Source organism: Heliangelus exortis, chromosome 1 (genome assembly GCF_036169615.1).
Source record: "Heliangelus exortis chromosome 1, bHelExo1.hap1, whole genome shotgun sequence".
Classification (NCBI taxonomy): domain Eukaryota; kingdom Metazoa; phylum Chordata; class Aves; order Apodiformes; family Trochilidae; genus Heliangelus; species Heliangelus exortis.
The window spans coordinates 163,683,317-163,708,203 of NC_092422.1; the positions used below are offsets into that span (position 1 = coordinate 163,683,317).

Below are 24,887 nucleotides of genomic sequence, written 5' to 3' on the forward strand. Positions count from 1 at the left end.
AAACCTTTTTTTTTTGTATTAGTTACAATATGCTATTGTTTGACATCCAACATTATACTTATATTTGCATAGCTTTCCCTTGTAGCATCCATCTTTTCCTTTGTTGATTAAGTCTGAGATAAAGATACCATTGTTTTCATGAAGACTTAAAAGCTGTTCAGTCTTCTGCTGAGTGACTGAATATTAAAAGAGAGGTAGGAGCAATCATATTGGAACAACCCATTCAGACATTTGCCCTATGGACTGAGAGATCCAAATTTGATGCTATGATCTAGTTTCCTCCAATTCCAGTGTTCTAGGATGGTGCACTCACCTCCTGGAGACACTGTCTGGCTCTTCCTGCTACCCAGATCCATCAAGAAGGAGGAATTTGCAGGCTGAGGCAGGTCTACAGGGACCTGGGGATGAATAAAACTTCCTACAGTTTGTTTCATTTGATTTGTCTTGTCAAAATGAATCATCATGGGTCTCCTGTGAAAGGTGATCAAGAAGGTTCTGCTGAAAAATGTGTGTGTAAATCATTTGCAGAAAGCATTTCAGGTTTTGGGAAAATGCAGCCTAGAGATGTAGATGGGAGAAAGTAGTTTTTGATGTTCTGCTTTTCCAGTCTTCAAGTTAACACTTTAAGTTTCAGAAAAAGAAGTTTATATATTTTGATGACTCATTTTCTAACCATATAATGTTTTCTAAGCATATGTTGCCACTTCCACATGAAAGGTATAGGAGGTCAGAGTTTTATTCTGTGTGAATCAGCTGCAGTAAGCCAGGCAGACATCCTTCTCTATGTCCCAGTTGCTGAAAAACTGTTGAGTTCTACTCATGTTGACAGATACATAACTGTATTTTAAATATAAACTTCTTTTTCTGAAACTTTGGAGCCACCTGACACAAATCTTCTTCACTCTTACCAATGTGAGGGAAAAATGTGCTGTTTTTATGCTTAAAAAGATACAATGCATAAATACAAAAATAGACCGATATTAAGATACGTAGATATGTAAAGGACTTAGTGTTTTAAAAGCTCAGTGAGTAAAAAGTCCTTGATTGCTCAACAGTGGGGTCAGGACATCCATGGGTGAAGCACATCTGGGACTGCTCCAGCCTGGCAGCTGCCATTTTCTCTTGGACACTGCAGGTTGGTGCAAGGCCTAGAAATCTTTAATAAATAAGTCCCAATGGAAAGAACAAGGGGAGGTGAAGTGATAAATATTTTCACTAGTTGTCTCAGAGAGTGGGAGCTCAAGCCAAAGGTGAGAGTGACCTGATCCATGGCCCTGCTGAGGCCTTTGTAGCCCTTCTCTCTTCACACACCTCCCTGGCCACATATCTGTAGGAAACCCTTAATACCTACCCAATGTGCTGGTGTGATGCAGAGTTTCACCTGGTATTGCCTGTATTTGCTACTATTTCTTCATAGACCAGGCCTGGTATTATGAAAAATACAAAAGGCAGGAATAATTCCCTGGAATTTTTTCTGAGGCTGCTGCTGCTGCTTTTAGGGGCACAACGTAACTTCACTTTTGGGGCTATGTCTGCAGAAGAAGGTTGTTGTTAGCTGTGAATTACGTGCTGCTCTCTGCTATGAGGGCTATCGTCCACAAAAAAAGGTCCAAAGCCCCACCTGAGCCTACAATCACATTACACATAGCTTCACATTGTGCCTTCTCAGAGCTCTCACAGATATTTCATCAGAAAAGCAGCCCCTTGCGTTGAAGTGTACTGATTCAATAAACCTCCATCAGCCTCTAAAGGCAACTTGCTTTCAAATAATGGTACATAATGTCAAAAATATATGTTGTGTAGCTTACGTAAAGTTTTCATCTCATTTTCAGTAAGCGTTTAAACAGAAATGTTTCATTTTAGGTAAATGTTAACATTATGCTAAGCTGTATTCTACTTCTGTATACTAACAAAGGTCATGAATAGAGTAATAAGTGTTTGAGGTTTGCAGGATTGCTTTGATGTAAATTCTATTTGCCACTGGTATTCTCCATTTACCACATATATCCCTGGAGAACGGCCTGCCTGCATAGCTCATAAATTTGTTATAAATCATAATGCTTCTATTACATCATTTCCAACCTATCCAAGCTAAAAGCACAATGTGATTTTTTTTTCTCTCCCCCTATGTGAAATTTCCAGTTTGGTGGCATATCTGCTGCATAATAAATTCCAGACAGTCATTCTTTCATGGTATATCTAACGTCTGCATTTTGGACCAAGTCTAGTTGATTATTGAAAACTGTGGGAGTTTGCTAGCGGTTACGGCAGGACCAGAATTGGGTCCTCTCTGTATTTAACTTGCCTTTGTTGGAGCAACATGCTGGTTTGGAACCAGCTTCTAATAAGAGTCTATCTGGAGCTGCAAACATCAGATGTGTTAACTGTCTGCTGAAATGCTGGTTTCAGTGCCAGCAGCAAGCATTAGGTTTCTCAGCCAATGCTGTTTATTTTCCTTTATGATTTAGTGCCACAAAATTCATCTGTTGCGCTTTGTAACAATGGCAGAGGAGGAAAATGTTGGCTTGCAATGAGTGGCTCTGCAACATGGCAAAATAATGACAGGGATGCACCATATTTCTTTTAGGCTTCTGCTATGCATACTTCCACTCCAAAATAGGCAAGAGGAAAAAAATTATGTGATTTTATGTTCCAGTATTAGCAATGCTAGATATTAAATCTTGTTGAAAGATAAGTCTCTTAGCCAAGTAAAGTATAAAGTGTAAGCCACCATTTGCAAGCACTTTAATTCACAAGTTTGTCTCCAGACATGCTTATTCTATTGAATTCCATGGAATTATCCATGTGTATTCAGTTAATCAGTTGTGTGCCTGCAGTATTGGGGTTTTGTTTGGTAGGAAGTAGAAAACTAAGATAAAACTGCTGTTTTATAATATTCAGAGCTACTTTAGCCAAAGACTAGCAAATCCATCAAAGTCATAGTAAGCCTGTGTTCTACTTTTGATCAAGGGCATAATTTGGTATTAGAATGTGAGTCTACCTGTTTCCTGTTTATCTCTGATAATAATACAAAGAAGACTAAAACAGACTAAAGATGCCTGAATAATGAAACAGTATTAACAGGACAGTCTCTAAAAGTGAACAGATGCAGCAGAACTTGCAAGATTTTTATACAGCTCTGCAAGAAACAAAATTGGATTTGGGGAGGCTTAGCGGATCGTAAAATGGTAGAAGTATTTTCATGATGCTATTTATGAAAATGTGTTATAAAAACATGATAAAATTTTTTATTTTCTTCATCTCTTCTTGTCTAGTTCAGCCCTTGTAAGTACTCAAGAAGCAGCATCTAGAAGGAAGAAGTCTGACAGACTGTCTCAGGTAGTGAGACTACAGAAAAAAAACGTGGTGAAGGAAAAAAAAGGGTGGAAAAGGCACGGATTTAATGAATATTTTGGTCTTGTGAGATAGCCAAGAACATGCAAGGCCTAGAGACCTTTTGGGTTTCAAGACAAGGGCAGGTTTCCAGAGGACTCTTTGGAGAGTCTTGGCAATGTGGCCACCAGCAGAAGGCTACCTACACCTAAGGGTTTTCCAGTGGTCCCAGAGTAGGGACAAAAACCCCATGAGGAATACTTGGCATAGTATGCTAAGCACTGAAATGATACAGGAAACCCTACATAGTCCTTTCACACTCCACCAGAAGATCCTGCAGGAGCAAGATCTACCAGCAGAGTTGAAATGAGTTAAAAAGACGTACACAGCAATGGGTCAGTTAGGTACATTGCTGCCAGCAATTTCCCAAGTATACCCTAGTTCCATTTAAAATAGAAATCTCCTACCAAGCAATCTTAATTATTTAGCAATTATTTAATAATTTAAAGTAATTATTTACTCTTTTATGCTTCCAAATTATGGAAACATAATACCTTTAACACAAACCCAAATAAAGAGCGTATGCTGTGAAGTGTCTGTGGATGGGCTTCATGGCCTTGAATCCTTACATCACATGCTGGTCACAATTATGACTCCAGAAAATGCCCTGGGGGTGTAGAAAGGCATATGTTGAGTTTTAATGAAGATGTAATTGATAATGTTTATTTTAAAAGAGTATTATCACACTGCGAGAGAAGGAGGGGGAAATGTCTTAAATAATGAAGATTTATTGTTGTAACATGCTTTGCAAGTGTTACGATATATTAAATAATAGTTGTCCCCAAAAAAGGCATTGGCTGTACAGAGAAGTCCCCATGGCTTCACAGCAGGCACCACAAAGACCCTGGGGACTGGGGTGAAGTGGCAAGGTGGCAGTCTTCAGGCCAAGGACATGTGGCAGAGAGCATCTGCTTTTCAGGTTTCTGGGCCACAGGGATGACACAAAAGTTTAGGGGTTTATACAGATGGGGACACATGGTGCACATTTGGGTGTATCCCTGTGCCTTGTTGGGATAAATTGTGATTAACTGTGATTATTCAGACCCTGACAACGTTTTGATCATGCTTGATGCCAGACCATAACCAGCCTTCAGTCCTTAGCCAGAGCCATTTTCTGCACATATTGCCAAGTTAAGACAACAGTATGTGACTGCTTCAGCTGGAAATGTTTTAAAACCAACTCTGGTGTGGCTCAGTGTTCTCATCTTCCCATTCCTGTACTACACTCATGTCCTTTTTTGTTTTAAAATCTTATTTTCACAGAACCAGAAACATGATTTATTTTTTCCCATTAACAGTTGAAATTAAATTTTTTTACAACATAATAACTATCCCATATATGTATAATCTTCCTCTCCCCAAAATGTTGTATCCCACACTGTTATGAGACTATTCCACAGCTGATGTATTTATGATCAAGCATTTCTTGGCCATATTTGGTGTGTGTTTAGCTGTTCCAATATCTGTTCAGTCCGGATGTTCTTAGCAGCTGAAGAGTTGTATGTGAAGAGCAATTATTTTATGAACAGGTTTAGTGGTGCTTAACCAATAGCATGAGAGAGTCAGACCACCACCATTTTGGTATCCTGCCTGGGTCCAACCCAGAAGAAGATGTTGGGAAGGTGTGTGGGTGCATAGCCATATTGAGGATTTGCAAAGTGTCCAGAGGAGGTGCCAAGTAACTAGCAAGTCATGGGAAGAAAACCAGAAATAATCTAAGGACCTGAATCCAGATCTACCCCATCCAATTGAATGTCGTATCTTTGGTACCAGAGTTGTTTTTAGACATGTCCATTTAGACCCATACACATCACCTGAGCTGTGCCACTGCAGGGCTGCTGATGTCCCCAGTGGGTCCAACAACCCCATCATGATCCTCCACTGTGGATGTGCAAGGACACACCAGCTCAGCCCCCAGGGTTGAGGTGGCTGCTTTATAGCTGGTGAGGGGAAAGAACAAAGTTTTTTTTCCTGCTCTGAAAAAAGGAGTCTAGCTGAGTTCATCACTCGTCCTCAGTGAAGGGCTTGAGATCCTCACCAGGGAGGCTGTGGGCTTTGGGCAGGGCTTGTGAGCAGCAGGAGAGGCTGGCAGTGACTGGAGATCATAAAGATCAGGGCCTTCACCTGCAGAGCAGGCTCCTAAATCATCTGGGAAAGGCATCTGACAGCTTTACCCTAACTCGCCCCATGTGGGATGCTGCACATGCTTCCCCAGCTAACACTTTTTGGGAAATGCAAACCAGAGAATGTTGACCTAGTACTGCTTTATGCTTCTACTGCTGCCCCCCAAGACAGTGCTGCTGCCACAGGCCCTCTCATGTGTTGGTCGGGCAACCTGGCTTCCCTGCCAGCTGCTCCCTCCATGCAAATGGAGCATCACCAGCAACAGGGTTTGGCTCCCACCACCTGGGTGTTTGCAACAAACACATCCACTCCGTCCTGACGTGCCAAGGGTGGAGAGACTGCATTTTGGGGATGGGCAGCAGGTGGTCCTTTACTGGGTTTCTGAGTACAGCCCAGGGGAAAACTGGATCCCAGCACCCTTTCTTATAACATCTCCAAACACTGCCTGCTCCCTGCCATGCAAAAAAAGCTCCACTGTTCATCCCATACTTGGAGATGGGCCAGCAATCAGAACTGTTGGTGTAATTTGTAGCCTTACTCTCTGCAGGGAAGGAGGAAATCCTGGCTCTGGCGAACTTACAGGCAAAACTCAGAGGCATTTGCTTTTTTCTAACAGCACTTTGCAGATGGGTTTCACTGTTAGTACTGAAGCTCTGAACCTCCTTTTAAACTGTTCTGTGATGTGAGTGCTAAAGTACAAGACCAGCATTTAATATGAAGTGGAAATGCTAATATTTATACACAGTGTCCATAGGGATGGAGTAATTAATTTTTTTATTAAGTAGTTCTTAAAGTGTTTTCCTAATTCCCCAAATAGGTTTCCCACCTAAAACTTGCTCTTCTTCCCCTCCCCCCCCCGATTTCTTTTTCTTTTCACTATATTGCTTTGATCTTATGTTTGACTTGAGCTTCACAGAAAAATGCTCATAAACCTCTACAGGAAGGTTCTCTTGGCTTTTAGCTGTATTCAAGAAGTATGGCAGATCTGCAGCAAAACTGTTATAGGAGCACGGTGGAAGAGCAGTTAACTTACTGAGTATCAGAAAAAGGTTTGCTTCCCTAAATGTTTAGGAAAATGCTTTCCAATATAGAGAACTCTGCTCTGCTTTTGATTACAAATTGTACCACACTTGATAAAGCTTGGCCCTTTAAGGTATGAATGAGTTATCATGTACTCCAGTTCTTAAAAAGCTTTCAAGAATGCTGCAGCAAGTCCATGCAAGTCTCTCTGAACACTTCCCTGGTTCAGACAATCACAAATCCTTTGGCTACAAACAAGCCCCTGCCTCCCATAACTCTGGAGCAGTAACCAGCCATGGAACAGGAGGGTGAGAGTTAGCAATTTGCCATAATCCAAAATTACTGCTTTTATTGCAGGCCTCCACAAATTGCAAATGTGTATGAAACTAATGGGTTTTCCAAGTGCTGATATGTGCTCTGCTCAGGGGCATGGAATTAAAGGGGGAAAGATTGTTTCTCAACAATTAGCACTTAAGCTGCTATTACTGCAGTTTACTAATAAAATCCAGAAAGAAAAGTTTAGCCTATCTATATTATCCCCTCTCTTGTTTTAATCCTTTTTAAAAAATGATTTCACTTTCTTATACTAGAAGCAAATAGGACGAAAGTAGTAATGAAAACCAGGCACATTACAACACAGATCTGAAGCACCGTTGCTCTTTGCATTTTTATATTTAAGCTTAATGAGCGAGACTGTTTGCGGATGCAGGAAAAAGAGAGTCTGTCCAACCTGTAAAGCCAAAGGAGTATTAAAGCAAGGTTATTTTCTTCACTTTCATCATATCCCAAAGCCTTTGGATTAAAGTTTGACCCAGGTTTCCAAAACTGAGGCTCGGCGTGTCCAGGGAGGACCTCACCAAGTGCCATGCAATCTGGCTCTCAGCCTTCCCCTCTTGCAGCTTCAGCTGCTCACATTGTAAAGAGAAATTGGATGTGAGAATCTCATTTGGTTGCAACACTTAATGTAGGTTAGGGGATATGGGTACTACAAGGCTGCTCTTGGCCCAGGGACAAGAACCTATTCTGGGAAACGTACTGTCAAAAAGGAGCTGGAGAAAGAAAGGAATTAACCTTTAAAATAAAGTCTTCTCTTTCCCATGCAATGGCTCTACAGGATGAAATAGAAAAGAGCTGTGTTTTTGGAGTTCCCTGGAGTTCAGAAATCTTCTTCTGGAAATTAAAAGAAACATTCATACCTCCTGCTGAGGGCTGTAGTTAAATTCTCAGGGACTGGAGAATGTATCTCTCTCTATGACACTCGGCAAGTTTGCAAGACACCGTGGTCCAGGCAGTCTGGAGACGTGGCTATTAAATTTTGCAGGGTGCCAATTCTGGTGACTTTGGGCATGTGCACAGCCCTGGGTGCTCATAAGGGTTGGCCAGAGTGAGCTACATGACTATGTAAAGGGGAGTGAAGTGATGCAGAGCTCAAGGTCCTCACTATAAAAAACAGCCCAGTGCCTTCACCCAGGACTCTGTGCATTCAAACACCAGGTTTGCTTTTCTCATTGAGGTACATTAAGCCAACTAAAATGTGCTTCTCTAGACAGTGTAGGGAGCCTTGGCAAGGTGGGTGCTTGCATGGCTCAGGATGACATCTTCACCCATGCAGGAGTTCTCCTTACAACCCTGGCTAGTCCTGGGCTCTCAAATCAGGCAGAGACCCTGTGCTGCCCTCCTGACTCCCACCTCCTGCTGCTGGTCCCCTTGGCTCCTCCTGCCTGACCACAAAAGCCCTTCCATGGCTGTTCTTGAGCTGCATGAGAGGACAGTGTCTCTACTGCTCCTGTTTTAGTCTTTCCCAGCCGTATCAGACAGAGCAGGAAAATGGTGGAAATGACTCAAGGAGAGGGGAGAGGCTGCCTCTAGCAGCCAACAGATTCATGCCCAGCTGGAGCAGTTGTGCAGCTCCAACCTGATGTTTCTTCACATCCCTTCTTTTGGTTTTTATTTTTCCTTTTTAATTCCTAAAAGTACAGGTCAAACTCGTTTTTTTCCCCTCTCTGTTTCACATGCATCCTTTATTCCATAACTCACCTCCCACCATTTTCTCTTCAATAGCCTGTCCCTTCCATCTCCTCAATCTGGCAGTGTTTGCTGAGTGCACAGAGTAACTTGTTTATGGCCATACACCCAAGTGTCTCAGGGAAGCTCAGTTTGATAGATGGGTTTGTGGCTCTGAATGAGGTACTGCTGTACAAAACCAGATGTGACAGCCCCAAACGCGGTGGCCAGCATGTGAGTGAAGCTTTCATTCTGCCTCTTCAGGCTGCAGAGTGAAAAGAGCTGAGGGAGAAAAGCAAAAACAATTGCCAAAACACTTTAATTCACAGAGCGTGTAATCCAAAATGCCTGGAATTCAGTGCAAATTTACTTCAAGCTTTGGCCTGAGAATTTCAGGTGAGACTTGGGCCCATGAAACTCCATGGAGGTCTCTCACTTTGCCCTTGGGACATTTCTTCTGGGAAGAAATAGTGGTGGGACCAGATTGTGAGCCATAATGTATACAGGAAAGGCTGCTCAAGACTTCTATGTGCCATCACTACACTATGTGAGCGAGGAGAAAGAAAAAAAATCTAAAATGGATTAAAAGTAATACCTCCTTTTTTAACCCTCTGCCAAGATTTCTCAGTAGGACAAAAATTTTAAACTCACAGAAAGTATTAATATTTACATTTGTACCAGATGAATTGCCAGCTGTCCAAGTAGAGCTACACAATCTTCAGATGAAGTGTTTTCAGTACCTTGCAACATAAATGCTGACCTTTCCCTCTTCTCCCCAGATAGCTCTGATCCTATAAAATGAGTAAGATACATTTCAGATTTGCCCTGGAAAAGTACTGTTGAGCTACCCTAATGTCCAGAAGAGAAGTTGTGTTTATTTAACACATGAACATTAGCAGCCAGACAGGACATAATGATCCATGGAGATCTGCACTTTTAAACTCAGGAAGTACAAATCAACCTATTTCTCATTAACCTTATCTCAAAAATCTAGTCAATGGGACATACTCTTAAGTTTACTCCTTTTTCAAAAAGTGTTTCCCTCCTCCAGGACTGCTGGTGTTTGCTGCTTAGATCAAACTGCCAAGTTTGCCATCAAGCTATCTGCTAACTACTCTTTGGATTAAGACATGCTTCTCAAATCATTTATAGTCTTCCCCCCCTTTCTGCTCAGGCCTGGACCTCTGGTTTTTAAATTACATACTGTGTTTGGCATCTTATCCCATCAATCCATAAGATCTCTTCTCTGCCCTCCTGGTTTCCTTTTATTCTAAAATAGATGGGTGCCATATGACTTATCTGCCAACACAATTCTTTTTTTTTGCAAAAATGTATAATTTTAGTGGTTTTTTTACTGCACCTTTCTAATCTTAGCAATATTCTTTCTACAACAACTGACTCGGCTCCTTGTGTACCATGCTCAGAAAAAATTCTCATCAGTGTGCTTGACACTGCTTAAATAGTTTCAGTGGATTTAAAACATCAGCCCTCTATACCCAAATTGCTCACTTGGCTTTCCGACAGCTGCCTCACAGGGTGCAGATGGTTTTAGTTTATTCCCCATTTACCACCAAATGATTTTCCCCTTAAAATTAATAGAAGAAAAATATTTGGAAAGTGATAGCTGGTTGTTAGATATTACTTGTAGTGTTCTTGTTCTTCTTTCTTCCATGTTCTTGTGATCTTGCAGGGTTTAGACAGTTGCAATTCAGCAAAGTGATGAAGGTGAGAGCATGGACCTGCGGATGGTGCAGCCACCACTGATGCCAGGACCTCCTCCCCAGACCACTTTTCAGTCACCTCCATCACAGCAACCCAGCTCTTGGGGGGGTCACCATCCCTGTTGGAATGTGGAGGTTGAACACCACAGGGATGGGCTGTAACAGGGATGGGTTGGTGCCATCCCTGTGTTCAACACAGACAAGGTTTTAGGATGGAACATGTGGATGAGGGAGGTTTTCAAAGTGGGATAAAAAGAACACCCCTGTTGTCTGTGGTTTATTGCTTTTAGGGACATCCAGCCTCTCGATCCAGACCATCCCAAGGCTGGAGAGGAGGCTTCTGGTTCATATAGAATTGATAGAGTCTACTGAAATTATTTCCACATGGAGAAGTAAGCACTGTCTCCACATAGTAACATCCAGCGTGGAGTATACTGCTGAGTTCAGGCTCCAATTCTGAAAGCACTTGAAGGCAGAATATATGTTTTTTTTTGGGGGGGGGGTTGAATATACCCAACCCATGAAATATTTAAGGCAGAATGAACGTGTTTTGTATAACCCCGGTATGCAAAAAATAAATCTCAGAAGACTTTATACTTCTCTCATACACTTTTCTCATACACATTGTGCTCAAATGAGTGTAACTATTGTTTCTGCAGGATCATTCCTCATTTACCCTTGTTTAATGAGAATATGCCTTTGCCTTCTCACTAGATCTCATTGGAGTCTAATTTAGATGTTCGGATGCCTTTAGAGAATCTGCACCTTATTCCTGGGAAGTGCTGTTAGGTACAACCTCAGCTGCTCCTGTCCATCTCCCCTCTCCTCTTTTCAACTGAGGAGGCTCTAAAAAAATTTTGGCCTGAGTTTGATATTCAGTGACTTATTCAGTGGCATAAGGCAGCATGGTTTCATTAATATCCCAGAGCTACACAGATTCACACCATCTGGGGAGCTGGCATAATGGATTTACAGTGAAAAAGGTACATCATATTTTTATTGTTTCCTGATGTTGCTTTATTGTAACGGCACCACATTCTGGGCAATGATAATTCAAACCCCTCCTTTTACAGCCTTTTAATTGGGCTGCCTAGATGGATATTTAGGTTTTATTCAAAGGCTTGACTCTGTAGTTCTGACTTGAACTCAACCCAGCACAGGTGAATCAGAGTAGCAGGACAGAGCCTGATGTCAGTGTTGGTAGAAATGACCATTGGCTTTAAGGAACCAATCCTAATCTCACAAAGTATCTGGCATGTTTTGACATATTTAATTGAGATATTACCTATAGCTGAGGGAATCTGATCAGATTTGGGCTTGCAGTCTCCCATGTCCTGATGTTATCATCTGCTCCAAATCAGGAAGAACAGAACTGATGAACTTCCTAAGATTCAAAGAGACTCTAATTTGAAATACTTGTCCTTGCAGCCTGTGACATAAATGAAGTCACTGAACAGCAAGTCTCAGCTGAGATGGTTGTTTTCCACCACAAATGTAAAACTTTGAACATTTTTTCCATCATACTCAACCCACAGGAAACATGACTGGACAGAAAGAGCCTGAAGTTATGTAGGTGCTACATTCACTGCAGTGAGACTTTTTCTTAGGGAGGGTAAGGAAGTATGACTTGTGTAGAAGTGTATTTTGGCAGCACGACTTGTGATTGAGGACACACAGATTTTTTAGTCTATGCGTCTAATTAGCCTTTCTTATTTAATTTCTTACTTTAAAAAGAACATAAATCAGATGAAGACCAGAAGACAATTATTTTATACTACACAAAATGCCTCCCACTGACAGTTCAGCTGGTGCAGCCCACCCATCCTTTGGGGGAGAAACTGCAAGTTGTGCATTTGCTCTGATATTTGTTGTGATCATTGATGCTGTTGCCCCCACTTTTTGGGTGATGTACCAAGGACTGGACAAATCATAAGGAAAATACAACATGATAAGAAAGTGTAGTGATAAAATGACACTGTATTTTTGCCTTTTATTTCCATGTTTTAGATACTTGTGTTTGTTTGAAGCTTGACCTGACAATATAACAAATGAAAATCTCCTTGCAGGTACACTGCATTGCAGCATTGTATGGCAGGATTATGAAGCAGGTATGATCTTAGTGTCCTAAATGTACTAGGTGCATCAAAGGAAGGACAGGTGAATGAGAACAAATACCTTTAAGCTTTAACTTAGAAATTACCTTAGAGAAGTAGCATTCAAGGGACAGGTATGGGAATACTTTCCTATTCCTGGTAAAACGTTGTGATGGCTCAGAGGGGAGATGTCTGTCTATACTGACTCTGTCTCTTGCCCTGAATACAGTTAGATAGTTCTGTGAAATCCCTGTTCAGGATTTTATGTACCTACCCTGGGCATATAATAGAATCATAGAATCATAGAATAATTTGGGCTGAAAGGGACCTCTGGAGGTCATCTAGTCTGACCCCCCTGCAGTAAGCAGGGACACCCTCAATTAGGTCAGGTTGCTCAGAGCCTTTCCAAAACTCACCTTGAATGTCTTCAGGGATGAGGCCTCAACCCCCTCCCCAGGCAACCTGTTCCATTTTTCTACCACCCTCACAGTAAAGAATTTTTTCCAAACATCCAATCTAAATCTACTCTTCTCTAACTTAAAACCATTGCCCCTCATCCTGGATTTAAATTGATGAAGAGAACTGATTTACCTCCCTTTGGGGACACAGCTGGAAGAGAAGTGCAAGAATTAGAGCAATTGCTCAAGAGTAGGAGCTCTCAGCTCAGCAGTGTAATTTGAAACAACCCATATTCCCTTTTTTTTGAGCCCGGTTAACATCACTGCCTCAGCTTCCTGAACAGTCAGTGGGGAGGGATCAGTGATTCATCCCACCCACCTTACACCCATATTTCAGGAAGGAATGAATTACCCTCTGGCTGGTGAAAACCTTAGATGAGACATCTAACTTATAAATGATTAAAGCCTGGTGACACAGATCTCCTTCTAAATGCAGAAAACCTGTTTAATTTGGCTACTCTTTTCACCTTTATCTGGAAAAAAGACCCCAACCCACCAACTTTTCATCTACACCAACTACTTAAATTTTTATGTACTACTATCCCACTGCTTCCTGGGGTCATCCCTCCTTGGCTTCTGGGCATTTGCCTCAATTGAAACCATGGTGTGGGTGCTGTAGCACAGTCCCATACACCTACGTAGAGTATGAGGACACCCGCTCATTTTACTGATGCTGTCCAAGTGTCTTTATCTGCTCTTGAGCACATGATGGTGGGGGCAGAGGAGAAGAGCTCATCCCAAGGTTTACACTGCTGGGGGACCAGTCCCCTTGGAGCAGAGAAGCCTTTGGACTTCTGTCACTGGGAGACAGAGTCACATACACACCCAAGGTGTCTGTAGCTTCACAGCTCTGTGAGGCAGTGTAGCATCACACCTGTACATTTCAATCACCCAGCTGCAAAGTGGGAGGCTGGTGCAGGTGATCTGAACTTACAAAAATAAGCATTTTGGAAGCTCCTTAGATGAAGTTTGGCTCTTCTCTGTGTAGCAATCACCACTGGGATGGTTTTACTGAAGCCCAGAACAATGGGTGAAAGGGAAGCCTCATGTAAACTGATTTAACAAACTACAGCACAGCAGCCTTAGCCAGGCAACAAGAGAGAGGACAAATTAAAGACCAGATTCTACAAAGTGTTGAATCCCTCTGGTCCCAGGGGCAGGATGAGCAGCATCATCTAGAATGAGGTCTTGGTGAGCTCTCAGCTTCTGAGCTTCCTTACCAGGAAGGGCATTTCAAAGGGACTCTACTATAGTACTATCAGAGTGCATTAGTTGTGCTAGTGTGGGGCAAGCAGAGAGTGATTAGTTCTGAATGCTTTGTTGTTCTGTTTCCTCATTTTCTAGACTAACCCCCAGCTATGCTTAAGAAAATAGCAAAATATTAAGCTTATTAGGAGCTGTGTCTTAGCTTCTGAATTTCCACGAAGTATTTGAGCAGGAGAGAAGCGAGGTAAATAGTGAGGTGTAAATAGCACAACATCAGCAGCATTCCAGCTCAGACAGGGTGGGAGCAAGTGGGTGCAGAAGTCCCAACCTGCTCATACAGTCTGGGATGCCATCTGCTCTGCTCTGCACCTGTGGATGTGGCTGTTTCCAAACTTTCCATTTCCAAGCCAATCAAGTGAAGTAATGCTCATTGCCATAAGCAACTCCAGTAAGATTTCACCCAAAACTGTTTTCTTTGCTGCCTCTGTAACTTATGTGCATCCCCATCTGTGCCTGTTCAGCCTCATGATTTTGCAGGTTTTGGTGTTACCAAAAGAGTCATTACATATCCATGACTGGTTACTTTCAGGGCATGTACTAGGAGGGCATTTAAGACTTTGAGGTTCCCCATAACATAGAGTTCAAAAAAGTAGAGAGGTTCATCTATGCACTACAAGCTGATCTAAGTCAAGACTTTATGAGGAAAAGGCAATAGCAGAGGGTCAGCCTTTCCAGGTCAAGGCTAATTACTGGAAGGAATGGAAACAGCCTTTAAGCTGTTAAGGGAAAGGGGATAGACAGAAGATAATAAATGCTTCCTGTGCTTCATAGGAAATGAAAACTTCCTATTTTCCTTTCTTAAGCCTATTTCCTACTGAAATCAGGAGCTATACCACTTAATTGTGTGTATTAGTTCACAGAGATGTGGACTATTTCCATGTAACACACAGACATCCAAACTGAGGTATTCTGTGTGAAATTCTGACAGAAGGAAGGCATCTTCGAGTACCAGCACAATGAAGTGGTGATGCAGCCATTTAATTCTAAGAATTTTAATTGGAAACTGTAACTTGTGCCCCAATAAGTCTGTGAATAATGGTTCACTGCACTTATTTGTGAAACAAATGCTCCTACTCGTCTGGATATTAAACAGCTTCTGACATTTATTCCGTGCTGGGTCGTTGCTGGATGGTTGTCCTGAATGCAATGTAACACTTTGCTGGGTATGCCCCAGGCAAACAGGATGGAGAATCAGTGGAAAACTTTGAAATAAATCTAAAATAAATAAATGAATAAATATATTTTTAAGCATTAAAAAGATACAGACACACTTATGGTTCTGCTGTGTAGTTTCATGGACCCAAAGAAAAACAGAGGAAAAAAAACTGTTTGCAAAGGTGAGAGAGGGTTTTTTGTTACGGTCACCTCCAAAACAAGTTCTGTATTATGGGCTTTGCCACACATGGTGTTGCTTAGAGCAAGATCTCTTTGTCCCTGAAAAGATGTAAGGTGGCTTGTCTGCCATTCATGACAGTACCTCTAAAATCTATAGGGAATATACCTGGGTCTCTGTATAAGTGAGACACAAGGAACACAAGAACAGCCATATGTGGTTCTGCTTTCCTCCTACGTATTTTCTGTTTTGGGGAGACCAAAAGTCTGGATTACAGGGGGATATGCCAGTGGGTGATATTCTCCAGGTCTTGGATCTCATTGAAGTTTCTGTGTGTTTGTTGGGATATAAATGTCAAACCTAAACCATCCCAAACTGAGCACATTATGAACTTTGGCAAAAATAGTCTTAAAACAGCACCTCAGATTGAGATTAATTTGTTTTGGCCCCAAGCGCAGATGCAGTCCAGGAGCTGTAATTCATTGTAAACACCTTTAGAGTATGTCAGGCCTCATAATGTCTCTATCTTAGACTGTGATGTAGCTTTAAAGACAATACTCTGCAGTTATGTGGGGCCAAAATAACTCCTATGCATTTGCTGAACTGATTTGTTTTCAAATGTTGATTTCAATTTTAGTTTTTATTATGTGATATTGCTGAAACTATGGTTTTATGGCAAACGTGTTCCAGTGCAATAAAAATGTGCTTATTTTTCTGCCTACTCCTTGAACTAAGAATAAAATGCCTTAAGGGACTATATATATTTAATGGATTTTCTGAATTAAAAACCCCTACGATTAAAATCATAATCTTTGGTGGTCCCACATAATATTTTGTAGCTGACATTCCTCTATAATGTAATGTAATCTTGTTTTTTGATGGGACTTCTGCCTTCACTACATTTCCTCTCTGGCTAATTAATGTTTCGCCTGCCATTGATGTTTCAGATCCACCCAGCTTTCATTTGTTATTTTCTTCCACTGATTATTTTAATAGCATGCCTTAATGTAGCAGATGTTTGGATTCCTGCTCCAGTTCTACCCTAGCCATTATTAACACTGTAAAGCTCCTCCTTTATATGACAATGTTAATGGTTTTATCTGTGCTTAATTAGCCCAATTTTAACAGGGAAGCACTGTTGAAGACTTGTGTCTTATCACCTAATGTTTGAATTTCCCTTTTTGCTAGTAAATAAAAGCTGATGATAATCCTGTGCTGCAGGTTTGGGGCACAACCATCTGCAGCCTTATTTTACAGTGTAAACAGGCAGATTGCTTCCCACCTAAACTGCTACCACATTGGGCTGTTATCTTCAGGCTAATCCTAATAACATTCCTGTATCTTCAGAGGACGTTAATTACAGAAAGATGCCTTTTTTTTTTTCTTGAATAGTGGAACAAGGGCACCGCAAGTCTGGAGCAGTAAAGGCAGGGTGAAAGCACTAAATCACAGGTGGGAAAGAAACAAGAAGAAGAAAGGGAAGAGAAAAAGAAAGGGAAGGGAAAGGAAGGGAAGGGAAGGGAAAAAGTAAGGGAAGAGAAAAGGTAAGGGAAGAGAAAAGGTAAGGGAAGAGAAAAGGGAAGGGAAGAGAAAAGGGAAGAGAAAAGGGAAGGGAAGAGAAAAGGGAAGAGAAAAGGGAAGGGAAAGGAAGGGAAGGGAAGGGGAGGGGAGGGAAGGGAAGGGAAGGGAAGGGAAGGGGAGGAAGGGAAAGAGGAAAGGCCAAAAGGTTGTTTGGGTGGCAAAGGGTAGTAAGAACTGGGAAGACAAAAGAAAAATTAAACCTTGCTGTTGCATGAAGGTGAATCAGGTCAGGGGGCAAGAGCAGAAGCAGAGCTCATCACCCCGACTGATGGACATGGGGACAGCTGGAGCAGCAAATTGGCAGGACCTGCATGCTGGAGATGCCCTTCAGCAAGGAGGAGTGTGTGCACGGGGCAGCTTCACTCCACACACACCTGTGAGTGAGGCAGGGTGGCACAGGGCTCTGGGAGCCACGCAGGAACAGAGCATTCACCCACATTGGCTATGCTGGCTATGAGATGTCCAGGCAGCAAGGATGTCTGTACTTTTCATTCCATGTACGTAACACACAGTGGCAGACATTGATTAGACTGATAAAACAGATGTAATAAAGCTTCAATTGGTATTATTTCTGAATCAAGAAGGCATGGAGCGATTGGACATTTATTTTTTACTAAAGGCTATGCACTCAAGTTCTTTTGTATGTTTAAAAATTAATGTGAGCAGGAGGATAATGGGACATGAAAAAAGAATGGACTGAGAAACATGAATTCTACATTCCTGTGTGGAGGTCCAGGGTGAGAAACGTTGCTTCATAGATGCTTCAGGTGAAGTCTGAGCTGTCACAGATCTGACTCCTTTCTTGTCATCAGAAAACACATTGCTTTTGTGCTGGATCCTGTCTCTAATGATGACCAGACCAGATGTTTTGGTTTTTAAAAGGGCTATGGACAATTAAGTTGCTGTGCAAGTCACTGGCAGCGCCAGCTTTCAGTAATCCCCCATCTTTGTGTGGATGAGATGTCATGGAAGTGGCAAGCAAAAGCAGAAACTTAATATGACCCTTGCTGCAGGCATCTTGGATGAAGCACTCTTGGCTGCTAGACAAATGCAGGCCTCAATCCTGCATAAGCTGATTAGTTTTATACACACAAATATTCCCACTGTGGCATAAAGCGTGCAGAAGTTTATTGGAAGATGCCCTGAGAAGGGAAGTGGGAGTGAAGCAAGCTGGAGGAATGACTAATAAGAAGTAGAGGGGAGTTAAGCATAGGGTAGCAGAAGTTCAGCCACTTGGCTGATCCAGCAGGTGGGTGGGTTACAGCTGGAGTACCACATCAGATAAAATAACAGGAAGAGACAAGTGATGGCAACCACAGGGAAAAAGACCACCAGGAACATTAAAAAGTGGAGTGATCCTTTAATACCACTGAGCAGGGTGAGAAAGGAGAGGAGGATACAAATTGTGATGAATGCAATTACTCATCTCTGACTCAGGACTGAATGGGTGTTACTACTTAGTGTTTTCTTTGTGATTGTATTTTTTTTTTTCTTTTACAAATAACTGTGTCCAAAGGGAACATGACACAAAGCCTTTGGGAAAGCAGAGGTTACCAGGCCTAAAAAGATTAGGTGGAGACCCTGCAAATGAGTGAACAGAGAGAATGCATAAACCTAAACATCTGAGGAATTAGCATCTGAACAAGAGCTGTAGGTGAGAGAGGCACAGCTGCAAATATGAATCAGTGGACAGGCACCACAATCTTTGCAACAGGCCAGGAGACCATGTAAGAGAAAATGAAGAGGACAAGCCAGAAGAATCCTGCCCAACCCAGTGACAGCTCTAGGAGAGGTCCAAGTTTCCTGAGCTCCTCAAGTTGTACCCCAGACCATACCCAGCCACATCCCTGTCTCTGCTGCCCCAGGTTCCTGCTGTTTTTAATTTAAATGGCATCATAATGGAAACTCCATAAACTTGGATGTGAACTATGATCTTGCCTAAAAAGAGAAGAAAGCTTGTCCTGGTGGAACCCCCAGAGGCAGGTCCAAGACCAGGCAATAAAATCCATTTCAGCCTGGCCTGTGCTTCGGCATCTCCTCTCTGGTGGGTGGGATAGCTGCTCCCCACGGCACAGCTTGGCCCTTAGCTTGGCAAAGCAAGTCCCTCACCTTTAAGGCAGCCTTGTGACGTGTCCCTATACCAAGCTCCCCACTCCTGAGGTCCCTAACAGCAGATGCACTCTCCTCAGGCTATGGTCCTATGGTCATGGGACAAAAATAAAGACTACTTGCATGCAGCACTTTTACAAATTTGGTCACTGTGACCAAACTTTATTACCCATTTTATGGAACTGTGACAAAAGTCTAGGAATCAAACACCATGGGGATCACAGAGGCTATTATGTTTATTGTGCTGAACAGACTGTGATAAAACCATTAAAGGAACGTTTTCAACAAGCAAGCGATTTGAAGTACAATCATATACAGCAACTCTACATGAAGAACAAAGCAAAAAGTTAGAAGACACTCATAAGAAAAAGTAAACTGTAGTAAAACATCTTGAAGAGTATGTTGGTTTTTTTTTCCTGCAAATACACCTCTCTTGCAGAAATGGTAAAAGAGTTAGATGTCCAGTCTTAGTTAGCAGTGCCCAATGACAGCAAAGAACAGTCGTATAAAATTTATCTCCCACAAAAATAAACTATATATATAAAAATTTTATGATGTTCTTGCTGATTCAATGGCCACATGCAATTTTTCAGTCTGAAAAAATGAGGTATAGTAGGCCCTAAGAGGTAGTAATGTGTTTTGATTGTACTACAATATATAGAAAATACAAGATTCAGTTCATCAGAGTGGTAAGTCTCTCGGAGGTCAAAGTGTGACACACACCCAGCAATTATTTCTGTGTCGTCCACTGAATACTGTGTTGTTTTTTTTTTTTAAAAAAAAGCAAAAGAAAAAACCCCAAACCCCAAAAGGGACTTGCTAAGGCTTGACTTGATGCCCTTTGAGACCAGTGGAATTCCTTCTACTGCCTTCAAGTGACAGTGGGTTTGGCCTGTTACAGCTACTGTATAGCTAGGATTATTTCTCTTCCACTCAGTATTACCGTGTCTCCCTCTAAGACCCCGATCAGCTCTTTCTTTCTCAGCGATTTTCATCACTGACCCCTCTGTGGGCTTTTGAGGAGATCCTCATTTCTTGACACTGCCTCTTGGAAGAAGCCAGTAAGTAGTTACCTTGAACTGCATTTGGCTCGGTACCGAAGCCCTACCAACAGACCCCTTCCTGAGAAACTACCCCCGGCCCGGTTATTAATACAATGGTACAAAGTACTGACTAGGAAAGAGAGGAAGAAAGGAAAGAGAACAGAGATAGAGAAAACAAAACAGGAGGAGAGAGAAAAGAAAAACAGAAGAGAGAAAGAGGAGAATAAAAAAAAAAACAAAACTCTACATAAGAAGCATTTAAAATAAATCTGGCTGAAAACATATTAGAAAATCACATTTGTGTAAAATACATGAAAATACTTGTCAAGTATTTTCTTACAATCTACTAATTATTTTTTTTAAACACATATTTGTGATTGCATTATGCAAAAGCTGAGCTTGTTGCTTCCCACCTACAAAGCTTCAAGTTTCTTTGAAGGTTTTTTTTTGTTCTTTTTTTTTGTTCTTTTTTTTTTTTTTTTAATACGAAAGTAATTTAAAATGTGTTCATTTTCCACAAGTTATTTTACAAAAATAGTTTTGAATTAGGGATTAGTTGCAGTCCTAACTGTTTCAAACGTCTCAAAACTAATGCTGAAAGTAACAAGTTCATCCCATTTAAAGTCTGGAGGTAGGTCTTTGTCAATCAATTAGTCCATTTCTTTAAACAATTCACTTGAGGTACAAACTTGGACAGTAATATTTAAACATTACAGCTAAATTTTTTTTCTATGTCATGTAGTGTCATTGAAGAAAATTATCCTCACAAACCTATCAGCAATTCAGTACAAAAATATATTCAAGTTAACAGTACATTACACAGAAGTCTAGCTGAGAATAGGGTAAGTACATTAAAAACAAAACAAAACAAACAAAAAAAAAACAACCCCAAACCAAAAACAAACCAAGAGAAAGAAAAATACATAGCCATGCCGAAACACATTGAAGATATTGCTTCCTTAACTGTAATTAAGTGTTGAAGTAGAAATAAGGGAAAAATGCAGATACGCATGATTAACTACCCAGCAAAAATTTCCTGCATTGAATGGATATAGCAGCATGTGTTTATCAGTCTGTTGAGTTAATTGTAAAAATTCAGAGGTAGTATTGAATAGTGGGGTAATATTGCATCTGGTGCTAAAAGTGCTGCTTTGAATGAAAAGATGGAGAAATGCCACTGGCACAGAGGTGCTCAGTGAACCATCCTATGTCAAAATACATTGCTTAAAGTAATGCATGAGCTTAGCTGAGGTACGTGGTGTTGGTTCTTACATCATGACTGATGAGTAATGGAAGAGATTTAAATCTTTTTAAATACTGGTAGAGGATGAGTGGACTTAATCAGAACTAAGCAAAATGCGGATTATTTTTGTTCAGATAAATTTACAGATAATTTTGAGGTACCTTTCTGTATGTTTTTAAACATTTTTCTCAATAAAGACTTAGTCGTTAATGGCATAAGAGTGTTTGGTGTCAGTCATTTTTTTTCCATAGAAAATGCATGGCTCTACAGAAAGACAACTCTGTCCGGCATCCTATTCTCCAGAAGATGAGGGCTGTCCGTTTTGTTTACTGTTACTTCTGCTGATATGTTTGTATCTGTAACTATACAACGTATCTTTGTCTTTCTTCCCTTTTGCAAAATGAAAGTACCTTTTCGTGTTCATTTCTTTCTTCTGGTTACCAGGTGAATGAAGTGAAAGGTCAGCTTTCAGTTTTTTTCCTGAAATAACAGTAAGTCTTATAAAAAAAATAAAAAATCAAGTACAAGTCTATAAGTAAGTTTAAAAAAAAAAAAAAAAAAAAAAAAAAGAGTAGTATCTATCCCTTATCTTTGGTGTTCTAAAACAGGGAGTTCACTAAGTAGGGAGTGGGTTGCTGGAAGTGTTGCAAGGCTTTCGTGTTACACACCCAGCCTTTCCTATTTCAATGCCCATGATAATGACTATATTACAAGTTTCTTGTTTCTATGCAGTGCAGTGAATGACATAAACCTGATGGGGAGTTCTTCTTGACCCATTCACCCTTACTTAGCAGCTCAAACAAACTATTAGTAGGTTAAGAAAAAAGAAAACAGTAATTAAAAGTTGCATCGTTAATCTGTGTCCTCTTTGTGTTACAGCAGTTTTTCACTAAACCTGGGACTGTGAAGGGATTACAAAGATGGTTAGTCAAATCCTTTTTAAGGTTATGTGATTTTTTTCCCCCCAGGCAAAAGTGGAAAGACCATGGCAATAGAAAATAAGTGGTCAAGGCAGTGTCTTCTCCCTTCAAAAGACCCAACTGCTGATGAGGTAGAAATTTCATGGTGTGGTCCCCTAGTCTTCCTCTGCAGACTCTTGTGAGGATGTTTCTTCAGTCTCTTCCTAGAATACACAAACAGAAAAAATAAATACAATGGTGACCATGTGTCTTAGGCTGCCACCTCTCATGAGTCTTCTCTTATATAGCTGACAATTACCTCCTGAGCAAACAAAATGTCCTTTAGAGCTACTATGACATCTCAAGAAGCCACCACAGGGAGCAGGGAAAGGTGCCCTCCAGTCACCCCACTTTGGTTTGCCAGGCTTTCCCCCTATCCCAGGTGATAACCAAGAAAAAATAATTTGTGTCGTGCTCTGTCCTGGTACCCTTCTGGCCAGCAGGCAGGGGAAGCCAGAAAATGGAAAGGATTTTGAGCTGGCATCCAAGGTTAAGCAAGTGCTCAGGGAAACCTCCTCACCATGGGCTGTCCACCCTCGTGCTGCTTTCACGTTTGCCTTCAGCAGGCCTGACCAAATGCATTGCTCTTACGTTGCTTATTTAACTAATGTGCAATACCTTTCAGGACACGGGCAGTAAGCTGAGGGCAACAAACATTTCTGATAAAAGGGGCTGTCAGTGAAAAGCTGTTTTTTATCAGACACTGCGCACAGTTGCCTAAGACAGCACGTGAAAGAGATCTAGGAAGAAGAGGAATTTACCCCCTCGGCCAGTGGAGACCTTTTAGGAATGACCAGCTTAAAAAAGCTTATAACAGTGTTCATACTTTAATAGATTTGATTTTCCACATGGCTTCATTTTGTCTGGGTGGCTAACTGACACAATTTATAACTCTCTTCCTTTCCCAGGCTACTACAGTACACCATTCAGCAAAGCATGCCTTAAAGCTTGCCTGCGTTATATGACCAAACTTCCATTCATTAGTGTTTGAAACACCTCAGCTGTGAAGGGCTCCTAAATGCTACCATGTGTGACACTGCTGTGGAGGGAGCGGCATCAAGGAAATACACTGGGCTTTAATCATAGGCCACTGCTCACTGCAATCCCCTTTCAAAAGGTTTCAACCTTCCCCCTCCTCTGCCCCAGCTCCCCGAAAGAAAAAGACTGAAAAAACCATCTGTAAATCCAGGGAATAAACCTAAGTATAAATGGATGGATGACAGCTTAGAAAATATAACCATAGCAGCATCAAGCCATGAGATTTCACACTGGTTTTGTTTAGTCTGCTTTGGGTTATGTGGGAAATGTGAAAAGCATGAAGAAAACGCTCTCCCCTCTCCCTTCATATCCCCCTCCTCACCCCCTGCTAAAGCTCAGGCTTCAGATATTTAAGCCAGTAGGTTCTTACCTCTTGACTAGGAAACAGGCCATGACCCTGGGGTACTCTCTCAGGCACCAGGCACAAAGAAAGATGTAGCATGATCAAAGCCATGGACAGAGGAAAGAGAGCAAAGTCAAGTGTTAGCTGCCCCCTGACCTTGACTTTTCAATTAATATTTAAATTCCAGAAGACACCAATCTATCATGCAGATGAACAATTTCTTCCTCACAACAACTCATGTCAACTTGTAGCAGGGTTACGTTCCCAGCATTGCTATGAAAATGATCTCCAACTCACTAAATGATTAAGCAAATTTTACTCTGTCCCCGGCAGCACCGGGGGACCTGTGCTCACAGTCCATCAGATCCTGTTAATGCCTAATTCATTTTTCCTGCTTAAAAACCCCACAGAACAGGACTGCGACTGTTTCAACATTTCAGTCAAGAAGAAAAATGGTATCTACAGGCACCTAATGAAGGGCTGCATGTGGAGAGACGGTGCAAAATATGTTAATTTGAGTCTTGGTAATCCAAAAATTGGGATCATCAAGGCAAACACCGGCTTTGCCTCCAAGCTAAGTATTTCAGTTAAAAATTATAACTGAGGGTTCTGTGCTCTTAACATAATACAGGTTTTGGTAAGTGATAATGATCATGATAATGCTTAATTCCTTACAGCAGTGCAGGCAGCCCCAAGCCCCTCATCACAATTTCCCAGAAGATGGCTGCACACAAGTGGGTGCAGAGCAGCAGCTCGCTTTGCTTTACACTTGCCTTGTCAGGAGGCTACTGAAACCTGGGAAACTCATTTTCCATTGAGGTGGACTTCCAGTCACAGAATAAGAAGAGAGGGGAGAAGCAGACTATATGGAAGGGCATACATCAGGGCAGCCACAGAGAGGTATTTTTAGAGTTGCCCACCCTGGTGATTTTTACTGTGCACATGCAAAAGTGTGTACCCGTGATACCTGAACGAATGAGAAACCAAAAATCAAGCCAGCCACTCTTTTCTCCTCCCCTCATATTTAAATAATAAACTAGTAAAAAATATTTGAGACTGACAGACTTCAAATGCACATCAGTCTTGGGAAAGACTTTATTCACGGAGAAAAGCTGGCAAAGGGATCAGCTTGATCAAACTTTCCTTCATTAAATTCATT

The 24,887-nt window shown here is 41.4% G+C and overlaps 1 protein-coding gene across 2 annotated transcripts in view; it reads right to left on the reverse strand.

Annotated features, from left to right (window-relative positions):
- Positions 1 to 19,320: 19,320 nt before the first annotated feature.
- The window catches only part of HMGA2 (high mobility group AT-hook 2), a 114,019-nt gene continuing 108,452 nt past the window's right edge, over positions 19,321 to 24,887 (reverse strand). The window contains exon 5 of one of the 2 annotated variants that reach the window (XM_071733463.1): positions 19,321 to 21,868. In XM_071733463.1, coding sequence (XP_071589564.1) covers positions 21,857 to 21,868 — 12 coding nt within the window. In that variant the 3' untranslated portion in view covers positions 19,321 to 21,856. Of the gene's footprint in view, positions 22,512 to 24,887 lie in introns of both variants that reach the window. The other variant, XM_071733462.1, reaches the window with a different exon arrangement.